Source organism: Myiozetetes cayanensis, unplaced genomic scaffold, assembly GCF_022539395.1.
Source record: "Myiozetetes cayanensis isolate MyiCay16 unplaced genomic scaffold, myiCay2020 scf1, whole genome shotgun sequence".
NCBI lineage: Eukaryota > Metazoa > Chordata > Aves > Passeriformes > Tyrannidae > Myiozetetes > Myiozetetes cayanensis.
Window position 1 is genome coordinate 22,467,140 of NW_026086604.1, and position 22,669 is coordinate 22,489,808.

The following is a 22,669-nucleotide window of genomic DNA, read 5'->3' on the forward strand; positions in this document are numbered from 1 at the left end:
CCCATGCTGAAGAACACTGCTTTCTGGGATTTATAAATCATAGAATTCATCGTGATTCATGTAATTTATAATTCAGACATTTAGAATAAACAAGCTGTTTTGCCAACCTGTTGAAAAATACAGGACTGTTTCCAAAAGTGTTTTCTTGGGTCTTAGATTCCTTAAGGTATACACAACTTTTAAAAATATTGGATAATATTTTTAATTCTAAAAGTAGATTAAAACTCTTTAGTTTTGGAGGACTAATGCAATAATGTAGAAAAGGATTTTCACTCTAAGATCTTCTGGTATAACTGAATGAAAACCTACAGTAGAGCATAGTAAGTATAAACAGGTTCTTTATACTTCAGAAAACAACCCTTTGCTCTTGCAAAGAGGCAAATCCCTAAACCAGTTGTAAATAATTATAGATATGTCTTTTAAAATATTACCACTGCCTCATTGTGTCTTACAGAGTTAGTGGCAGATTTGGAGCTATTCTTGCTGATGAAATGGGCTTAGGGAAAACACTGCAATGCATTGCACTTGTCTGGACTCTTCTGCGTCAAGGGCCCTATGGATGCAAACCTGTACTAAAGCGAGCACTAATTGTCACCCCTGGGAGTCTGGTAAAAAACTGGAAAAAAGAATTTCAGAAATGGTTGGGAAGTGAAAGGATCAAAGTCTTTACAGTTGATCAGGTAATACTTATTTCCAAAAGGGGATTAGGTCATGTTTGGCTCAGAATATAGGAACTGTGATTTTTTTCGCCCCTTTTTTTAACTACAGACCAAACCTAGTAATTTCTCCATTAATATTTATTTGTAATACTTTATTTCTTCCTCAGGTAATTGTCCATATGGGCATTTAGCTGTCAGTAACCAGGTCATAACTCAAGCTCACCTGCCTGTGTAGCATGTCTGTCTTATCTTTCCTTAGGTTTCCCCTGTGAAGATGTAAAAGGTCTCACACTTCTCCTTCTGCCTCTTCAGTTGAAGGAGTTTTCTGTTTTCTATCAAAGTGCCCACCTTCACTGCCTGACGTACCAGAGCATCTACTTTGTACTCTGTTTCTGTGGCAGTTGCTTTTGTTCTGTACTGAAAACTTCTGATTTGTGTCGACTATGTGTTTTGGTTACTTCAGAAGGTTATTCCCTTTACTGTCACTGTCAAGAATCAGATTTCTCTAGGGTTGTTTTAAGGTCACATGAGTTACCAAGCCTAGAGTCTCAGTGTTAGGTAATCTGAATATCTCTCATCTCTAGAAGAATGCAGACGAGTACAAATCTCATTAAGAAGAGTGATGATGCTCATCCCTGTCCCCTCCTACAGTGAAGCTGTTCCTGCTGGTGTTAACATCGCGCAGTTCCAAAAAAGTGGAGAGCTTATAGTACCTGCACTGGTGCTTGCAACAGAGATAAAGATATTTACGTTCCAAAATTAGTTTTTAATCTAATAGTTCCATACTAGTAGCTTGAAGAAACAAATAGTACTTCATTCTAGAGGTCACACAATTCTTATATCAACCAGATTTGCCTTTAGTTTCTTACATTATCCTTATTGCCTGTATGGAAGAGTGAATATTTCAGATGAAATGGAAGTTTTCAACCTGTTTTTTAACTTCTTGGTAGAGTGTGGAAAATTTTGTAACAATAATTATTTCTTTGAATTCCAGTCATTAATGTAGAACTCTTGAAGTGGCTGATCTTCCACTCAAGACAATCTACATGTATAGGTGCACTTGGCATCATTTGCTTTTCTTAGTAGCTTGTTTCAAGATGTGAAAATGAAGCAAACTGACTTGTTAGGAGATGTAATATAGATTAGGATGAGAAATATAGAGGTTTCTAAAAGAAGCAGATACAAGGCAATGTATAATATGGCAGCATTTTTACCTGGAAAGGTAGTGAGAGATAACTGAATGTTTTATTGCTTTTTTTTCTGAATAATGCTGTGAGGAGAAAGCCTGAATTTGATGACAGTTACTATGGCTCAAAATGACAGTAGCTTGCATTTTCTTTAAATTGAAATAACTTTACTATTCTTACCCCTCTTGTTGGACCCATTTGATTGAGGACACTCAGCAGCTTTTAAGATTTTGTTCCCAAAAAGCAAGAATACTTTGTCATGCAAAAGGAAGACACAATATGACTTGCCTGGGGTGTAATGAGGTATTTCAAAATAATTTACTGTCTGTCTTCTCTGGAAAAACATCAATTACCATACTGTTACTTCTCCAGTATAACTCAAAAGGAAGAACTTATCTTAAATGGTTTTTTTATCTTCTTGCCTTTGAGGAATATATTTAAAGAACTGGCAGCTGTTTTAAAATGTTTTCCTCACTTTCATGCTGAAACACCACAACCTGACCCAAGCCCCTCAGTAACAGACTTTTCAAAACACCAGACCATTATCTGCTTTCAAAATGTGATTACAGTTTAATTCTGTTAAAATGCAAATGTCATGTAGAGGACATCTCTTTTCAAATGAAGGCATTCCCACAAAAATTGATTTTAGGTTATCACCATTTGAGATGTGTCTGAGAGAAGTATTCCTTTATGTGTCTTATGTGTATCGCTTCTACTGGGGTTGTTTTGATTTATTTTTTAAGTCAAAAAATCTTGAAAAATAATTCATTGTAGGTTTACATTATTTATGATTCAGCATTTTTGAATTTACACTTCACCAGCTACATTGGCTTTAAACTAGTGCAAATAAAGGTCTATTCAAAGAGGAAGTCTGGGACATTATGGAGTTCTAATACTGATTGACAATTGCTCCATATGTGGCTCCAGGCAACTCTCTTAAACCTGTCAAGTCACTTTGGGTAATTGTGAAAATGGAGGCTATAATACAGACATATCTTGCAGCCAGTTAAGGGAATGAATTAATTACTTGAAATTATCTTGTAAATTTATTTTAATTTCTAGTCCATCATCCACTGCTGGTTTTATATACAGGCAGAAATATATTATATTTGTCTGCAGGGTACTCACAAAATGCCAGGATTCTCCTGCTTTTTTTTTTAAGGGGTTCAAACAGTCCAGAAGAGTTGATGATTTACTAGGGGAGGAATGTTGGAGGCTGTTCCCCAGTGCCTCAGCACTCTCCCTGCAGTCTCAGCTCATAGCCTGAAAGTGTAGGAAAACAATATGTTTTCTGAACTCTGGGCGTCTTCTGATGCTTGACCATTGCAAGAGAAGTTCAGAGAGGCATTGCCTCTGTCTTCAAGGCTGCAATGTGGACCTGAATACTGGGCAGGGACAACACTGGGTGTTGTCTACAGGGCTTCTCTCTGTCTCTGTTCATGTGTTGGGAAATTTTCCGCTCCTTTTTTAAAAATGTCAGTAAAAATATGTCCAGAAAACAGTCAGTTAACTACAGTCCTGGAAATAATAGGAATGCTCAAATCCAGTCCCAAACACCTGGGGAAATAGGTGCATGCCCTTGTTACCTGCTCCTCAGTATTCCTGGCTTCTTTCAGCATGTGCTGGGCATCTTTGTGAGCAGCATGTGGGGGATTGATCCACCTCAAGGTACTTTGTGAGATTAACGTGCCAGATTCGTCCCATAGATTCATCTGATTCACCTGCTAGGGGGCTCTAAAGGTTGTGATAATTAAGTGGTGCTGCTTTTACAGTGTATTACACCATCTGGCTCCAGACTTAGTTGTCTGTGTTTGGTAACTGATCTTGTTTGGAAATAAAAATATCTCCTGAGGTTCTAGCTTGATTTGCTGTCATGATTAAAGAGGTTCTTCAGCTTGTCAGCTGCACCCATGGCCTGTTTAGTTAGTGAACTCTGTTAGGAAGTAGGAAGATGCATGCAGGAAATTGGCATCTGGAGCCAAGCCGAAAGGTAAGGGACATGCCCAGAGTAGATTTTTCCATTTTTATGCATAATTGCAACACAGGTAAACAACTCTAGTACATTCCCAAGTCTGCACAGAAATGTAAGTATTTATAGGAAGCCTTTTTTGGAAGAAGCTCGCTGTCCCATTACAATGAGTTTTTATTCAGTGTGTGTATTTCCTTCAATAAACATGAAAATTCTTTGTGTCTATTGAAGGAAAAGGGCTTGAGTGGTATGTTCAAGAGGAGATGCTCACAGACATTTTGTGTCCAGTAGTACCAGGTTTAGAAATCAACCAGTAGACAGACATTTTCTGGGGCTGGTTAGGGACTCTATTTTCTGAGTCCCAGAGTGCCCTTACCTGTTTGCCAACCCATCAGTGTTAAGGGCTAGTAACAAAGTAAATGATAGAATAATCACAAAATACCAGGTTGGAAGGGACCTCAAGGATCCTCTCTGAGATCAGCTCGGTTGGTTAGAGCATGGTGCTGATAACACTGAGGTTGTGGGTTTGATCCCTGCATGGGCCATTCATTTAAGAGTTGGACCTGATGATCCATGTGAGTCCCTTCCTACTCAGAATATTCTGTGTTTCTGTAATCTGATCCAGCCTTTCTTTGCAAAAGCATGGTCTAGCCAAGATGGCCCTGCACCCTCTCCAGCCAAATCTCCAAAGTGCCCAGTGTTGGGGAACCCACCACTTCCTTTGGTAGATTATTCCAATGGCTGATTGTTTTCATTGTGAAAAATTTTCCTCTTGTGTCTGATTGGAATCTCTCCAGGAATAATTTGTACCCATTACCCCTTGTCTTTTTCCATGTGACTCCTGGTAAAAAGGAAGTCTCAATTTTCTCTACAGCCAGCCTTTAGATATTGGATCATGGTGATAAGGTCTCCTCTAAGCCTTCTTTTCTCAAGGTGAAGAAACCCAGTTCTCTCAGACTTTTCCCCTGTGACAGACTTTCCAGTCAGATGCAGAAGCTTGCAGTTAAGCCAAGGAGGTCTCTTGCTCCACCTACTTCCCTTATCCTTAAAGGGGATGAACTGTTTTCATTCTTCCAGGAGAATGTTCTTGAAAAATTCACAGCACTTGTGAGTTCCTTTACCCTCCATGGAAGCTTCCCACAGAATCCCTCCCAACTAAGCTCTGAGCAAAGTTCACTTTGCTCTTCTATAATCTGATACCTAAAACGTATTCGATAGGTTCAATAATATTTATATAATATAATATTCAATAATATAATATTCAATTCAAAGCTGCAAGAGGAATTTTGGTAGAATGCAGTAACTTCCTACAGGACCACATAACTGCACCTTGCAGGTTGAAATCCCAAAGTGAATGTACAGGGAGTCTCTTTGTTATCCCTGCTTTAATTATTCAGTTGAAGCTTACCCAAATGCCAGCACTGGGAAGCTGTTGCAGGAAGTCTGTGCTTTTCACCTTCACAGTAATGTGTCTTGGAGGATTTGAAGGCCTCAAAGAATAATAAATTTTCTTTTAATGAGGTGGTAAAACTCTAAATTGCTGTATCAGGTTCCATATTTCCTTTGCAAATTAGAAAAGAATCAATAATCCAGACTTGTGAAGGAGATAGTAAATGTGTCATGCTAGAAGAAATTTCTCTGGATACTGGATATTTAAGGAATATAATGAGTGATCTCCAAAGATGTATGCTGTATGATGTATTTTTCTTTATGCCTGCAGGACCACAAAGTAGAAGAATTCACTGGCTCTCCACTTTATTCAGTTATGATAATCAGTTATGAGATGCTGCTGCGATCTTTGGATCAAGTTCAGGCTGTAGAATTTAACCTCCTAATCTGTGATGAAGGACATCGTCTGAAAAATAGCACTATTAAGACAACTACAGCCCTCACCAGTCTGTCTTGTGAGAGGAGAATTATCCTTACTGGTTGGTATCTTTAGTTACATTTAATATTTTGCTATGCTAGTAGTGCTAGGTTGCATAAAAGGAAAAAGGTATTCTATGTATGGCAGGAGATCAATATGAATTTTGACAATGGGTATTGAATGCAGTAAAAACAGGTTATTTCTAATGTTTTTTTAAATAAAATCAAAATTTGTCAGTGTCCAGGGGCAAGCAAGGAGCCTGGGAATGTCTATAAGGAAAGCAGGACTCTGTTTGCATACACTTATTGTTTTCCTTTGTAGTTATTTAATAAAATGGATTTAGAACTTGACTTTTTAAATTCCTTTGTCAGAAAATTATATGCAGAGTCTGTTAGTTAGGAGGGCAGTATCTAGTTGCACTTTCATCAGTTTAAAGAAAAAATTATTGAATGCAGAATTATTATTTTTTTTTCAAGGTACTCCAATCCAAAATGACTTGCAAGAATTTTATGCGTTAATAGAGTTTGTTAATCCAGGAATACTTGGTTCTTTATCCACATATAGGAAGATATATGAGGAACCAATTGTCAGATCTAGAGAACCTTCAGCAGCAAAGGTACTTTGTTGAAAAAATGCGGAAGAAAACTCATAGACAGCAATGTGAAATTTGCTTTCTGTGGAATAAAGTGAAGCTCACTGAAGCTACTAATAGTAACAGAAGCTTTTCACCTTCCTATTTGAAGTAAATTCACTTGTTCTCCAAAGGAGAAGGAGTACATGCATGTTGAGATCACCTCATTTCAGCTACCTGGTAATTTGCAGGCAACAATTGTTCTTCCAACAGTTGCATTTCCCAAAATGCCATGTGACATGCCATGTGAGAATACTTCATTAATGCTTAGTTTCTCCACAGCACTGCGAAATCTGCATGATTTTATTGCACCTTGAGAAATTCTAGAATATAATTCAAGCCTTAGATGTCATCTGGGACGTTATTTTCCTTTTTTTAAGACTTTAGAAACCTGATGTAGAAGTAAGCCAATGCAGTGATACTAATTGGAGAAGAATTGGTCATTACAGTCCCATGTCAGAAAGTGGTATCATACTTTTAAAACTTTATTTACATACCTAATTAAAATAATACAGAACATTATTCTGATGAAAGGCAAGATTATAATTAATTTTGTGGTTTGTTCTTTTAGGAGGAAAAGGAATTAGGAGAAAAAAGAGCAGCAGAACTCACACGCCTCACTGGACTCTTTATTCTAAGGCGAACACAGGAGGTTATTAACAAATTTCTACCCCCCAAAAAGGAGAGCATAATCTTCTGCCGACCAACAGCACTGCAACTCGAATTGTATCGAAAACTGCTTAGTTCTCGAGTTATTACGTCCTGTTTACAAGGCAGGCTAGAAAACAGTCCTCACCTAATATGTATAGGAGCTTTGAAAAAACTTTGCAATCATCCATGTCTTCTGCTTAAAGCTATAAAGGTATCCATTTGCATAGGGGTGGGTGCCTGCAATTAGCCATTTCAGCAGACAAAGGTCACTAAAACTATGTTATGGTCAATGTGCATGTCACTTAAGGTCATTTCCATACTCTCACATCCAACTTGCTTTAGGAAATCTGCTTTCACAAACAAATGTTAGGAAATCTGAATGTACTCAGGGAAGATATCTCATCAGTTTCCTATTACCTTATGGTATATTTTTTCCCTATGTATTTTCCTTCTTAATCTTGTCTTTGAATATATCCAGAAAATACCTGTAAATGTGAATTTTACAAAGAACACTAGAGATAACTAGAGATTACTGTATGTACTTTGTCTGCTGGTTCCTCTGAATCCTCCCTGTCCACGTGATAATTTCACTTTCTCAAGCTCAGTGACATTGGGAGCTGCAGGCTCAAGATTGGATGTCTCCATTTCCACTTCTCCTGGGATCCTATCGTGCTGTACACCTTGTTATTTCTATAGAAATGTTCTCATTCCTGTAGGTCAATAATATGATAATTAGAACTTGGTAATAGTAACTTCTGTGGCCACTATTTGAATTCCAAGTAAGGTGTGTGGAAATGTAAATCTTTCCTAAAGGACATATACTTCATGACTGTAGGAATGTCCACAGCACAGACTTCCCTGTAATTTTCAGCACTGCCAAGGAAAGCTCATTGCCTTTACTTCATAGTATAAGCATTAGAAATTTTTCATATGCAAAAGCGTAAGCCTTCAGAAAATACAGGGATGGGAAGGACTGTATGTGCAAGTAATTTACTGCCATTGTGGTTTGACATTTAGTCTGCCTTTTTCCTCCCTGTGAAACATTGATTTTCTAAGTATAGCAAGATATTACCTGTATTTCTTCTATTTTATTGGTTTTGCTTGCTAGCTTTTCTTCATTTCCAGTTGTATAACTGAATCTTAATGACAGTATTTTTCTAAACAGAGTGAATGAGTAGGAAGTTAATGGAGAACATTATGGGATTTAGAAAGAATAAACAGTGTATTGATTTCCTCCTCACTCCCAAGGTTTAGATACGGGTTTATTCTCTGGATCTATATTTGTGTGGTTGTTTAAATAAAGAAGTTGTATACATTTTTTCAGTTTTAAGTATTTCAACTCTCTACTCAGCTGCAAGCAGTGTCTTAGGTTAGAGGGTGTAAACCAAAATGAACACTCATGGTATTTTAAAATTTCGCTTTCAGTCCAGTGTTGAGAGGTTGTCATGCTCACATGATACACTACTTTCTGGCAGCTTTTGATGCCTCCTTTTGTTGTTGTAATAAAAATACAGCAAAGTTTAAAAAGAAAAAAAAAGTTAGAAGGGGTATGGAACTTTAATCCTTTTATTTTTAACAGGATAAAAGCTGTGATCCTGTGTCTGAGGAACACGATGAGTCCAGCCTCTATGAAGGTGTAATAGATGTCTTCCCACAAGATTATACTCCGGATACTTTCTCTGAAACTGATTCAGGAAAATTGCAGGTGCTGGTGAAGTTGTTAGCTGCAATCCGTGAGCTCAACTCCTCTGAAAGGCAAGTGTGAAAGAAAGCTAGAAGGGAGGTAATGGGAGTGACCTTCTGGATATTGATTTGCTTTTCAAGTGCATAGGTGCATAACATTCAAAATAAAGTCATTGCAGGTATTTGCAGAGGTGCCAAATGTATTTATGTGTTGTAGTCCTGGCTCTTTCTTATTTAACTGGGACTTGCAGCTGACATAATTTCCAAAGATGCTCTTCGTATTTTTTCCATGTAGAAATAGTTGTATTTTTCACACCAAATTCCAGCAAGTAAGATAATTTGCTACAGCCCTTGTAGTATATTAGCTTCGCTTGCAGAGAGTTTCCAGTGCTTTGTATCTCTTTGAGATGTATCAATCTATTACATTGCACTAAAATAATTTCATTATTAGATTATAAGTTATTTAATCATTCTTAACTGCTCAGTGCTCGCTGCCTTTTCTGTTCAGGGCAACCAGTCTCAACAGAAGAACTTGCACAGCAACAACTTATTTCCCCTGTGGTATGCCACTGGCATGTAGGAAAACCTCTGTTTATCATGGGGTAATAGGATGCACATGATTAATTTCTGTGCAATTGCTGATTTGTGGAAATCTCACATGACCTGGCGTCACATAATAATTTTTATGGACTCAGACCTTAAAGCCCAGTTGTTCCAAAAGTATTTAGCTTTTATTTCAATTGATGCTTAAATAGGACGTGTTGTAATTCACTAGTGGGAAGTAACAGGGGATCTCTTGACAGTGATGTCATGCAATATGAAGATATTCTCTTTTTACAAATCAGAGAGATGAGCCCGTTGTTGGAGTTGATATACCTAGAATCCATTGAGACCAGTGACAGCTAAATATCCAAAGTACTAGCCTTATTTCTTGTAGGTCAAAAAACCCAAGGGTATCAATAAAAAGCACATCTCCCTGTAGCAGTACTGTTGGAGATGTTGAGTTACAGCTGTTGTTGAGGCATTATTTTACACCTTTAAGTTTTGTTGATTTAATTCAGTGCTGTTCATGTTCCTTTTTCTTTTGTTTCTCTGCTCTCATGGGTACTAAGTAGTTTTAGCAATGTACAGACTCAATTCTGGTCCTCTTCTGAAGTTCATATTCTATTTTTGAGGGAAAACAAAGGTGTGAATGTGGTGCTGATTGAGAAGAAAATAAGAAGTTTTGCAAAGTCTTTACAAACAAGTCTTGGATGTAGTTCAGTTGTAAAGTGTAATAATAAAAACATTCTGAAACATTTTAAAAATCTTAGTATTTTTATTTTTTTCATTAAATTATTTGTCTAGTTCTTCAGAACTTGTTTTTAATCACAAATATTTTTAAAAATAATGAAATTTGTTACATCTAGTTTAGATTACAAAAGACCTCCGAACAAGATCTGGCAGAAAATGCCCTAACTGTCCCTATTATTTTATTTATGGCTTAAATTCAAAAGATATTTGTTTACTTAGTAGAATCATCCTCAATATCTGGGAGGATAGAAATTTTAGATTTGCAGATCTCTGAAACTTATTTAGGAAAATTTCAGAGAAAATACACTAACATTGTTTGGGTCATTAGTGTAAGGGATCAGATTTATTTTGTTTTTCAAAAAAATAACACCAGCGTACCATAAACTGTATTGTTTATGGTGTCTTTCACTAGCCTCCATCCCAGTTCTTTTCAGTCATAAAATGTCAGAAAGAATCTCAACTTTCCTACTCAACTTTCAGTATGTTGCTTGTTAGAATTTTCTGAAGTTTTCTACAGGAGTTCTTAGTAGCTTTTTGAGTAAGTGGAGTCATATATATATTATTTATTAGCTCCTACAACATCCTCTGCAAATGCTGCCTTAACAACAGCTGTTTTGTAAAAACAGAGATTATTTTTGGAAAAATCTCTCTTTGTGATTGGTTCTGAATCCCTGCAATCTGTGCATTATGCCAAATTCTGTTGCAAAGGGAAGCATAAATTATTTAACATTTGAACGGTTGACAGTAGGTATAAGGCATCCAGATTTAGTATGTGATTCTAATTAATATGATATGTTTTATTTCTTAGGAAATAAAAGTAACCTCAGGTTAATGTGTAATTTTTGCTTGACTTTTAATTTTATTTTCTTAGGTGTCTTCAGTAATTTGTTATTGGACTTGAATTTTAGCATAGTGTAAGATGATAACGTTGTTTTACTGTTTGGCAGAGTCGTACTGGTATCCAATTACACTCAGACATTAAACGTACTACAAGAGACGTGCAAACGCTGTGGATACTCTTATACTAGACTTGATGGAAATGCCCCTGTCTCCCAGAGACAACAAATTGTCGATACTTTTAATAGTAAATTCAGTCCAGCTTTTATCTTTTTGCTGAGTTCAAAGGCTGGTGGAGTAGGACTGAATCTGGTTGGAGCATCACATTTGATCCTGTATGACATCGACTGGAATCCAGCTACGGATATTCAGGTCTGATAACAGCTGTGTATGTGTGGTTTGGGATGGGCATCAAATGAATTCTTGATTGATTTTGAATTGCCTGTCTTTATGTGTCTTATTGCTTCCCAGTTATCACACTGCGTCTGGACAAGTACAATACTTAGGGAAAGCTTTTTCTGAGAAGAAAAGAAGAAATATTTATCTGGCATATCCTATATATTGGGATCATTAGAAGCCTCTTGCAGTAAAAACAAAAAAAAAAAAAGATTAAATTCTGATTTCTTTGGAGGAGTGAATCATGTATCCTCTTTGTCTCCTGACATCTTTTTAACTGGAGAGTTGCTGTGTTTCTAAAAAGAAAAAGAAAACAGCATTAGATTGCATAGGAAATGTTGCTGTTGATTTGCAATCCCTGAGAAAAAGTGAGAGATTCTGATCAGAATTACAAGAATGAGAAAATCACATGGCTATGATGCCAAAAGAAAGAAAACAAAGCCAATGCTGTGCTATTCTTGTAAAGGCACTGTTCGCCTCAAGGGATTATTTAGTTGGCATAAGAGTGTTCAGTTAAAATAGTTCTTAACAATAACAATTAAAAAAATCTTTTTATGAACTCGGTAAGAAACTTTTTATTGTGGAGCAATGCTGTGTGCTTAATACTTGAAATAAGCTCCGATTCTTGGCCCTGCTCCTCTTCCAAGGGTGACTTAGTACCCTCATGTGGTCACTTGTCTTGTTGCTTGAAACAGTCTGCTAGATCAGGCAAAATTGCTACAGGTTGCCAGAGACTGCAAACCATATTGTGGGTGCTTCTACCCAGTCTGTAGGTGTAACCCATGCAATTTTGAAAAGAATCATATAGCAGTACTCAGTTTTACATTCCGTTTGTTGAAGAAATAAAGGGGATACAAACTACCATTTTTGTACTTTTAAAAGAAATGGAAAAGTCACTTTTAAAGACCTATTGTGGCAAAAAAACCATTTTGGAGATGTGGGCGAACAAGGAGTATTCCTGAAATATTAAATGGTTTTTAGTGCTTGGAAAATAAATGTGAAGAGGGGACTTCTGGCAGGAAAGAGTTGAAACCCCCACTTTCCTTCTATAGGGTACAGAGAGAAAGAGGAGCATATATGGCAGAAAGTAAATTAGATTTTCAAAACTGTTTATACTTAATACCAGAAAACTCACAAAACCAGTCAGTTATTGAGGAATGCGTTATTCAGACAACATATTTTTGAACAAGTGAGTGGAACTGGTAATTCAATCAGTGGAAGCTACCAATTTTAGTTAAAATATCATTGTGGATTAAGCTGTTAATGCCCTTCATCTTTTTGCTTCCACAGGCAATGGCTAGAGTGTGGAGAGATGGTCAGAAACATACTGTACATATCTACAGGCTGCTAACCACAGGTCAGAGATGGTGCTCAGACTTACCCTTGAGTGAGGCAGCTGTTGAAATTTTGTCCATAAAAGAAAGGGAAGGAGTGTTTTTGGAAATCATTCGATCTTTAAAAACACATTATTTGTTCTGAATTCAGTTAAAACGGAGACAACGCATTTGTTCATTTGCCTTTGCTTTGCTCTTGCTTAAATAACTGAAAATAGTGGTTTAGCATTTTCTATGTATATTGTTATCAGGAAATGGATTTGACTTCTTCTTTGCAAATACTGGTCAAAGATTATCCCAATTTATGTATTTTTCTTTTTTCAATACAGGCTCAATAGAAGAAAAGATTTATCAAAGACAGATTAGCAAACAAGACCTTTCCGGGGCAGTTGTAGACCTTTCCAAGACATCTGAGCACATCCATTTTTCCATTGAGGAGCTTAAAAATCTCTTTACTCTTCATGAAGATTCCAGCTGTGTAACTCATGATTTGCTTGAGTGCAACTGTATGGGAAAGATTGACCATCAAAGTGAGTTTGTTTTTCTTTATCTCTGGCCATTGCTGGGGAATCCATTCTGAATATACAGTTTATCTCTGGAGAAAACCTTGTTACTCAGTAAAATAGGATTTAAATAGTGAAGTTCATTATGGGGTCTTTCTAATATTGGCTGGTTTATCTAATCCATAGGAGCCCTTGACAAAACTAAGAGGAGAAGAGATAAATTCCTTGCAGTAACAACCAGTTCATTTATCATGCCTTTTAATTGGAATTAGCTATGTCCAGCTCAACTAATGATTCCTTACAATCAAATGACACAATATGGTGTTCTGTTTCTAAATATTCAAGGATGGTAATGAGTAGCTGGTAAGGGCTAGTTAAAAAACAGGTTATCTGAGGGCAGCTATACCAGATGAAGATCTGCAGCAGCTCATTGCATATAAGCCTTCATTTCTGAGCTATTAACTAAAGCTGATGCAGGATGATTAAAATAGTTATTTGAGAAATGCTGGAAGACTTCCTGGCAGTTGTAAAGCCAGGTTGCAAATATTTGCCTCTATCCTTTCTGTAGGAACCTGTCTCCTGTTCTTTTGGCATATCAAATTTGGTTTCATACCTTGCTGCATACAGGTATATAGCTTTAAGTTAGGAGAAGGGTTAAAAAAATAAATTGTCATAAGGCATGTTTGCATCTTATCCATTTTAATTTTTATAGCTCATCTAGTTTCTTAAAGGAAAGAGTGTCTATTGCTCTGGTATATTTGCTTTGGGCATGAAATATCCATGTACACTGTTTACAGGTGTGATAGTGAGGTGCCAATACTGATGTCTTCTAAATGCAATAATTTAGAAATACCTCAATAAAAAGGACTCAAGAAATGGGTACAAGAGCGTGTCTTCTCAATAGACATGGGCAAGAAATAAAGTAATGTGGACCCAATACGAGACTATTTTGCTTGATGGTTTGCATGTTTTCAGGTGATAGGCTAAGCTTCTGTTTCTTTCTCATCTCATTCTACCCAGAATGGGGAGGACTTGGCTAGTGTAAGCACAGGGCTTCTGTAGCCATAAGAATTTAATTGTCTCCTTTATTTTTGCTCCACATGCTGATTAAATCATCTTTGTATCTTTCTTTAATGATTGAAAAATTAGACCTTCTGTTTTTGCGTAAGTGATGTTCTAAAATATACCAGCCTCCACTTAGGTACTATTACAGGATCTGTGTGGGAAAGGCACCTTTCATGTTAAATGTTAGCTGCATTTTCTCAGTGGCGTGCAGTGAGGCTCCTGGACTGCAGAAATCCCGAGAAATTTTGTGTTGTCAGTGTGGTGAACGCTGGTGCATGTAATTTTATTTGGCATTCTGCAACTGTATTAACACTCTTGACTTCTTATCTTACGCTTTGAACACATCTTGGTTTCATCAATTCAACCACAGCACTGGTCTCTTGGATTCTATAACTGGGACTTCCTCGAGGGTAATTATATCCTGGTCCCAGTGAACAGAAGCTTTTGGCAGTAAATTGAGGAAAAGCCTGAAGGCCATTCTTGGTGGTGGTAATGATAGAGTGAGGGGAAGGTTAGTTTTCTAAAGAGCAGAGGACAAGCTGGCTCATCGTTTCCCTAGTGAAATTGTTTGGAGTCATGGTCTTCAGTTTGATCACCCCAGAATGCAGCTACCACTAGTTGGTCTCTGCCTTTCCTAAGAACAGAAAACTGTCAAATTACTGCATCAGGGAACATCTCTGCACAGAAAAGCCAAGAACTCACATTGATTTGTCTCATCCATTTCTAGCAAGTGTGATTCAAAAGATAAACTAAAGAGGAGCCAAAAAATATAATAAAGGCTTCAAAAAATATGAGCTTTTCATAATGATCTCCATTAGATTTACACCAGTAAGACTGGATATTCTTGACCAAGCTCCTGTGGTCCATTCACACACTTTAGGAAACTACAGGGGCCTTGAAAGGAGAAAATTACCTGTGCATGGATCATGCAGATGTGTTGCTTGCTATTCTGCTGGCCTTCAGATCAGCTACAGAACTGTAAGCCTATTGTTTTACCTCATCTTATTATAATTTAAGGAGTTAGGAAGGCAGAATCTCCAAATGCATCTATTCTAAATTTTCTTCTGGCCAGTAAAAGAATATATTTCAAGTCTACTTCAAATGTGCACTATATGTCAGTCAAAACGAAAGTCTTGCATGTATGAGTCTTTGTGGACTCTTCAAAACTTCAGAAAACTCTGAGTCATGCTACTCACATCACTGGTCTTTCCTAAGGAGCACATAATGCTGCTGTGAAAATACTTGATGACAGGTTTTAAACCGGTAACAGCAGTGATGCAGTTTTTTCCCATCCAAAATAATTTGTTCATTTTTCCTATGCATCAGATGAATCATAAAGCCATCAATCTCTGACATGCTCTGCAATGACCTGGTACTGTCTGGGTCTTTAGAATCCTTTGTTGAAAGTTAATTCAGCTCTTTGTGCTTCACAGCAATTTCTTTTCCTTACTGTGATATATAGTTATGTGTATATTGAACAACTTGGCATAATCTGGATGTACAGAGTGTACAGATCGAGTGTGCTGAGTCAATGAAACAGCTACATAAACTATTCTTAGCTGGCTGAAATGATTCCTCTGGGAGGAAACTGAAGCTAGTGAGAACTTTGCTGCAACATACATCTAGATTCAGGTTTACTTAAAGAATGGGAGCAGCCCAAATGTCACAGAATTAAGGAAGATAGAGGAAAGGAAATTGCCAGAAAAGATATTTCCTGTCCCATCCATGTGTAAAAGGATTTGTCTTTATGCTAGCATATGGTGATTTTGATAAACTCAATCACTGAGCAAGAAACAGGCTTCTCCCTCTTACTGTGAATACATATATTTGGGTTTCATTGACACAGAAGGATTATATATGCTGTTCTGTTTTCTCTCATTTATTATCACCAACTGGCTTATTGATTCAGACTGAAATTTTCTATCTTATTTTTCTCTGATTGGTGTACTGCATCTTTTTTTTTCAGATACTTCCTCAGAAAAGCCTTCTGTATCTAGAAGTTGCCAGCTTGGACAAAACCATGGGAAGCCTGATTCAAAGAAACCACTCTCTATGTCACAGTTGATGCAGTGGAAACATTTCTCTGGGCAATGTCAGATTTTTCCTGATCCTTTCCTTGAAAGGATAAAGGAGAATGTTTCTTTCATTTTCCAGAATGTAACCAATTCAACTTCCCCACCTAATAAAACTTAAGTGCCTTTCCCTACCGCTTGCATCCTCCTGGTCATTGGCCAAGTAAACAACTGATGTGCAGTTACCTTTTGTTCTTTTTGCCTAGTTCTGTTTTGTGTGTTTCTCATGAGTTTCTGAGTAAATGTGATTCCTGGTGTTTGTACAAAGTTACATTTACTAAAATTACAGTTACTACTAAGTTAATCATTCCTGCTATAATTATAATACAGATTTTAAAAGCTAACTTTGCTTTCCAGTCTTCTGTTCCTTCGATAACAAAATTAGTAAGATTGTTTTTATGCACATTCCTACTGTAAGTCTACTTTGGTTTATAGTTTCCATTTGATCATAACGATTTACTGCTTGTAAAGCTGGCAACTCTTCATCCAAATTTTACAAGATTAGGCAGTGCTGTATGCAGGTATATGCTGTTAACAAGATTCTGTTTGGATTTCTGTTGTGACAGTGAAAAGTTACATATCTGTATAAATGCAGCCTTATAACAAGGTAGATGTTTTTACCCTCGAATTTACAGCTTGATGAAATTCAGAGCAATAGTCACTGAAGTCCAAAAATCCGAGGCCACAGATTGATACTGTGTCAAAATATTCTAAAATTCTCCTGTTGCTTTTACTTGGGAAAATAAACTTTATTTCTCAGATGTGCAGAGTGCAAGCTTATCTACATTTAGTGAACTCTTTTCAAGAACACTTTCTGTCAAACGCTGGAGTACTGAACATATTTTCATGGTATATTTTTTAATGACTATATTTTCCTTCTTCTTTGAAAACAGAAACATTCAAAATCAGTTTGTAGCTTTTAAGTGAAGTACTTTGAAAGGCCCACAAGAGCAGAAGATTGGGTAATTTTCAGAACCATTGTGGTAATTCTGCATTGTGTCACATGATGTACAACCTCTTGATATTTGGTATACATGACAACAGAGGTCAAAAGCCCAACTAACTTTCAGAAGACAGTTTAAATTGGTTTATTCTCCGTGTTATAACAGTTAGTGCTCCCTTTTTCCCTAGACTGTCACTGAGTTCAGAATCCATCCTAACCCACAATCACATATTCTTCTTGTATTTTGATGCAGCTTGGGAACTGAAAGACATGTGCACTGACCTCTATTTACTGTCCAAATTTATTTCAGAGGGTTTTTTGAGGTTTCTTTGACTCTAAATACTGAATGACAGGAAACAATGAAGACCAAAGTGAGAGAATGATTGAGGAAGTCCTCAATTCTGAGCATCTTTTTGGTATGCGAATTGTGTTCTTGGTAGCAGTTAGAATTATGCTAATAGGTAGATTAATTCTCTAACATTTTAGGCTGACTGTTAAAGTGTGTGTTCTTCCCCTTTGCATGGGGAGTGTGGTAGCTTATCTGGGTGCTGTGGTTGCCCGTTTGCTGTTAGACAAAGTTCCCCAGCTTGTTTTGCTTATCAAGGACAAGGTTTGCTTGCAGCTTTGTAACTCCACAAGTTGATTCTAGCGAATCTGTATAATGATGATTTTTGTAATTAATAATTATTTGAGACTGGTCCTACTTGGATCTGTGCTGCCCATAAGTCTCTGTAAATTTGCTCCTGTCCCTGTCTGTAGGGTCAGGCCAGCCTTCTCTGCTCTCTGCTGATGCTGATCTCGTATGTGGTTTCTTGCACCTGCAAGAACAAGTGTATGGTTCCATGGAACCAGTTTGGTTCCCTTGCTCATTTGTTTGTGGGACCGTGGTTATCTCCACTGAACACACATGAGCCCACTCTGGTTTGGAGCAAACCAACTGGCAGTGCTGTTGAGGAAAGCTGGGCATAGAAGAGAAGTTTGCTCTGGGATCCACACCAGTCTGTGTTTCATCTTCTCTGATGAACACAACCCCTCAGGAGTATCTCAGCAGGTCTTCTGACCTCACCTGTGGAGTCTTGTCTCAGACAATTGTGCTTGCTGCCACTTCATGCACTGCCCCACACAATACAGATGGAGCTGCATGCTGGCTGAACACAGGTCTGACAGGGAAGCAGTTTTGTTTGCTGGCCTCCAGGGTAGTTTCCTTTTGGCAGTTTTTAAATAAATAAATTAAAAGCCAGTGGTGGACCACCATGGAGCTCTCAGAATGCTGGAGGAGAGGAGCACCTGGGCACATCCTGCTGTATGTGTGAAGGTGATCCAGGCTCAGATCATTGCTCTGGGAAGTGGGCTATGACACTAAGTAATGTTGCTTCAAGGTTAAGAAGGCCAAAGCAGCCTATACAAACACACACAGTGCAAGTTACTGCTTCAGTGTGATTCCCTGTCTGTGCCCTGCTATGCCAGGCTGCCCCAGATCTCCGGCAGTGGCAGCTGCATGGTGATGCTCAGTGGAAAGCTTCTCCAGCGTCCACCCAGCCAGCAAAATGTGTCCTTCTCATTAACCTTTCATGGCTTCAGGGCATAGTGGAAGTGTGCATGTGTTTCTTGGTTGTTTGGGTCAGACAGTATTATATTATGGCATTATCTGTGATGCAGATTGAAAATCTGATTCTGAAATTTGATGTATCCTGGAAAATTATGCTTCTTACTGGAAAAATAGGTAGTTGAAAATATATTAAGCATGAAGACAGACTCTAATTTATTGTGCCATCTGTGATTCTCCCACAGTAGTCTGCAGCAGCCTTCAAAAGGCGACCTACTCAAGTAATCAGTATAATAATCAGTGTTTTCATACAGACTGCAGCAAGTGGACATGTGAATTTCTTAACCCATAGGTGAGAAACTTCTCCTAGGAAAAGTCCCTGTGGTGAATTTACCCTGATTTGACTGTTGACTGGTAAGGTATATTGGGAATTTCAAGTCTCCAACAATGTCACGTTGCCCCTTCTCTTAACAATTGTGAAACCCTAGAGGATGGGGAGGTGGATGGTGCTGAAAAGCAAGTATCAGGAGGACCTGACACTTGGTCTAACAGATGGTCTCATCTGTGGCTTTGGGATTCCCTGCCAGTGATGCCAGCTGTAAAGCATTATGTAGTTTATGTTGCGTGGTCCCATTGGTCAGTCCCAGTCTCCTAGATCCAAGACTTGCACTGCTGAAAGGGGAAGGCAAGGGCTGTTGAAGGGCTGTGGTCTATTGCAGTGCTTGAAATACGAGATGTTGATTAATATACTTGGTTGTCTTCTACAGTTTTTGAAGGATGCAAGTGTTCATCCACCAAGTGGTAATACTCATGGACACATGCCAAAGAACGAGGCAAGTCTGCCCAATAACAGGTCTCAAGAGGTGCTTCTTCAGTGCAGCACAAAGAGCAGCAGATATTACAGGTGTAAGCACCATGAAGAGGAGCTTATTTTTTTAACAAATGCTAATCAAAGATGGCCAGTATTTGACATTTATTAGTGCTGCAGGATCAGGATGGAGATATGTCTGGGGCAGCAAGTGGTGAGTGTAGTGCCAGCTACACATCCTGGTGCCCTTATGGGTGTGAGATGTTGGGGGTTATCAAGTCAGGGTGTGCTCCATCTGAGCTCAGACTGTTGTTGGGCACTCCCTGGAATGACAGTGATTGGAGCTGGTTTGCACCAGTGGGCCCAGAGAGAAATGCTTACCCTGTCAGAAGAAGAGATCACAAAGAGTGTTCTTAGAGAATGGTCTGCTAATCTTAGAGCGGGTGCTGCAGGTCTCTGAATCACAGTGGGCATGGAGGCCTATCAGCCAGTCCTCAGATTCAGCAATCAATACTGTGTTTGTTCCTTGCCAGCTCTTAGATGGGAGGAGGGGATTTTGGAGAAACTGAGTTACTTCTGGTACAGGGCATGCTGCCAGAGAGACAAGTGTACTGCATGTTCCTGCCTGAGACCAACCCTGATTTTAAAAAGCAGAAGGAGTGGTGTTTTATTTATTTCTGTATACTGCAGCAAGGTTTTTTTTAACTGGTTTCATATGACTCTTTTTGTTGATTCAGCTTTTAACCATCTTGGCTCAAGTTTTCTTGTCATTGAGATGGTGACCCTTTATAATTATTCAGTTGTAGAATAGCAAGCTGAGTTGTAACTCCATTCACTTATTGTCAGACAAGGAACCTTATAACAAGCTTTGGGTGTCATTCAAGTTTGTATGGCAACTGCCATAGATATATCTTGCAGTCTGACAAGAGGCTGACATCAAGTCCAGTTAAGGGTCTGCCTTTTTCAGGGATCATAAAGTTCTTTCACTCGTCATCTGGTACAGGGAGGTGCCAAGTGCTGACTGAATGATTCTGTAATGGAATAAACTCATGGGAATTTCTTAAAATGCCAAATATGGAACAAGCTTTGACAACTGCCTGGGGTTACCACTAGGAATTTGGAAAGACATGCTCCAGCCCTTGCAGGCAAGGAACAAGCAGAAGGAAAGTAGTTCTTTCATGTGCTTTCCACTGAATGAAAAGTTGACGTACATCATGATTATTTATGTGTGGCTTAATGAAATGATGTGTTTGTGTCTAGAAGATCTGGGCAGGCTATATGAGAACAATGAGAAAAACCACTTTGGGCTTTATAGAGTAACTGAAGAATAAGCTGAATTGAAATCTGCTTTTAACAAGACCTTGTGTGCTATTAATTAGTACAAAAGCAAGAGTGTTTGGTAGGCATAGGTACTTCACAGGACTTAGAACATGTGGTGCAGTGTTCCTCTCTTGAGAGGCGACATGTGTTTGTTGCACAAGCAGCACCAGTCAGGACTAGATAAGTAATCCTGAACAGTGCAACCAATTTCTGAGTATTGTGCCAGAAACTTCCCTTGTTGTGTACATTGGTTGCTGCTGCCTTTCACCAGGCTTTTCATCAACACATGGAAATACAGGCTGATTTGAAGGAAATATGTCTGTCTAAAAGTCTCTATGGCTGTTGTTGCTTCCAGCCTTTTTTCCTCTTCTCTCTCAGCCTTGATGTCAGCCTGAGTTCTCCCTGTACTCTTTTGTTTGCTTAGTTTGATTTACACCCACTTGACAACATACGGTCTTCATTCTCCTTTAATTCATTTCCTTCCAAAGTGTCAGTCACTGTGACAAAAGCCTGGGCCCCTACAAGCTAGATTTTTGGGTGTTTTCTGTCAATTAGCCAAAAATCTTTTCCTTCTGTTCATGATGACTGCCTTGGCCCAGGTTTTAGTTTTATAGAGTGTGAGTTATGTCACGTAACAGTGAGTTCCCTCTTGACCCTTGACTTTTCAAGGTTCTTTTTGAGGCATAGGGTTTGCTCAACAATAGAAGTGCAGCCTGAAACTTCCTCCCTCCAGCTGAAAGGTGTTGCCTTTCATAAGGTTTTCATCCTGTCCTGTAGCTGGTTTGGAAACATGGGGCTCCAAAGCCTCATTGAGTCAGCAGAGTTTTGTGCAGGAGTCAAAGCTTATTCGAAGCCTTGAAGACCTGGGATCTAAATAAGATCACCAAATCAATGAGTTAAGTAGGTGAACCTTAGAGGGTTGCTCATGCAAGTGCTATATTTGATATATGTTCTACAAATGTAGAGGGGGTTAACAGCACTTCTGGCTATACAGCACTTTTCTCCTTCCGTTGCTACTCTGAAACTTTTCCTGTTTGGACTAAATTTTTCCCCCATCAGTTTTGTGCTGCCAGGCTGATTTACATTTGTGTTACGTCAAAAGCTTCAGCCAAAATGGCTGATCTCAGGCTGTTCCTGAGACTGTGGGTAGGAGAAAACAGGTTTTTTTGTCCTTATTCCAAAATTGGAAACCCTTCTGCTGAAATGCCTTCTTGCCTTCATATTTTGGATTAGAATTTAGAATAGAGGTGGGAAGAGATAGGAGGAAAAGGCATTACTTCTGTATTAGCATGTTTTTCACTGTTGCCCTTAGATTCTGCACCAGTTTATAAATATTTGCAAAAAACAGGCAGTAGGAATATGTACGGTAAAGACTTCTTTCTTTTGAGCAGCTAAGTGTCTCCTGATTTCTTCCTCACCAAAACTGGAAAAACTGCAAAGTTTTACCAGTTTGAGCAAGCTGCATTCAGAGCTGATACTTGGGATCAGGTCCTGAATACCCCACAACCCACAGGGTGACTAAACATTGTCTGACCAGAGTTGTTTCAAGAGATTCTTTCTGTAATTCTTGCTTCCAGTTGCTCTCTGCTGGGCAGGGCACAGTGCAGCAGCTGACAGCAAGGAGCTGTCTCATCTGTGTCCTAAATCAGCCTACCAACATCTCATCCAACTCCAGGAGGAAAAAGAACCAGGTCACAGTGGTAAAACCAGAGCCAAGGTGGTATGGGATAAGGAAACCAGTGAGATCAGGATTGTCACAGAGAGAGAAAAGGAGGTGGGGAGGACCTAGGGGAGCAAGGAGCTGGTAGGAGGGAGGACCAAGACTGGGCAAACATAGGCTAAGATGATGTCCTCCAGTGTGAGTCTCTCCTACGGGAGACAGACCTCTACAAACCTTTCCAAGGT

The 22,669-nt window shown here is 38.5% G+C and overlaps 1 protein-coding gene across 6 annotated transcripts in view; it reads left to right on the plus strand.

The window, feature by feature from the left end:
* The window catches only part of RAD54B (RAD54 homolog B), a 63,597-nt gene extending 46,691 nt beyond the window's left edge, over positions 1-16,906 (plus strand). For all 6 annotated transcript variants that reach the window (XM_050316747.1, XM_050316766.1, XM_050316785.1 and 3 more), the window contains 9 exons: positions 455-680; positions 5,536-5,743; positions 6,159-6,298; positions 6,885-7,175; positions 8,544-8,719; positions 10,888-11,149; positions 12,464-12,530; positions 12,837-13,037; positions 16,042-16,906. In XM_050316747.1, the coding sequence (XP_050172704.1) occupies positions 455-680; positions 5,536-5,743; positions 6,159-6,298; positions 6,885-7,175; positions 8,544-8,719; positions 10,888-11,149; positions 12,464-12,530; positions 12,837-13,037; positions 16,042-16,268 (1,798 nt within the window). In that variant the 3' untranslated portion in view covers positions 16,269-16,906. The remainder of the gene's footprint in view (positions 1-454; positions 681-5,535; positions 5,744-6,158; positions 6,299-6,884; positions 7,176-8,543; positions 8,720-10,887; positions 11,150-12,463; positions 12,531-12,836; positions 13,038-16,041) is intronic.
* The last annotated feature ends 5,763 nt before the right edge of the window (positions 16,907-22,669 follow it).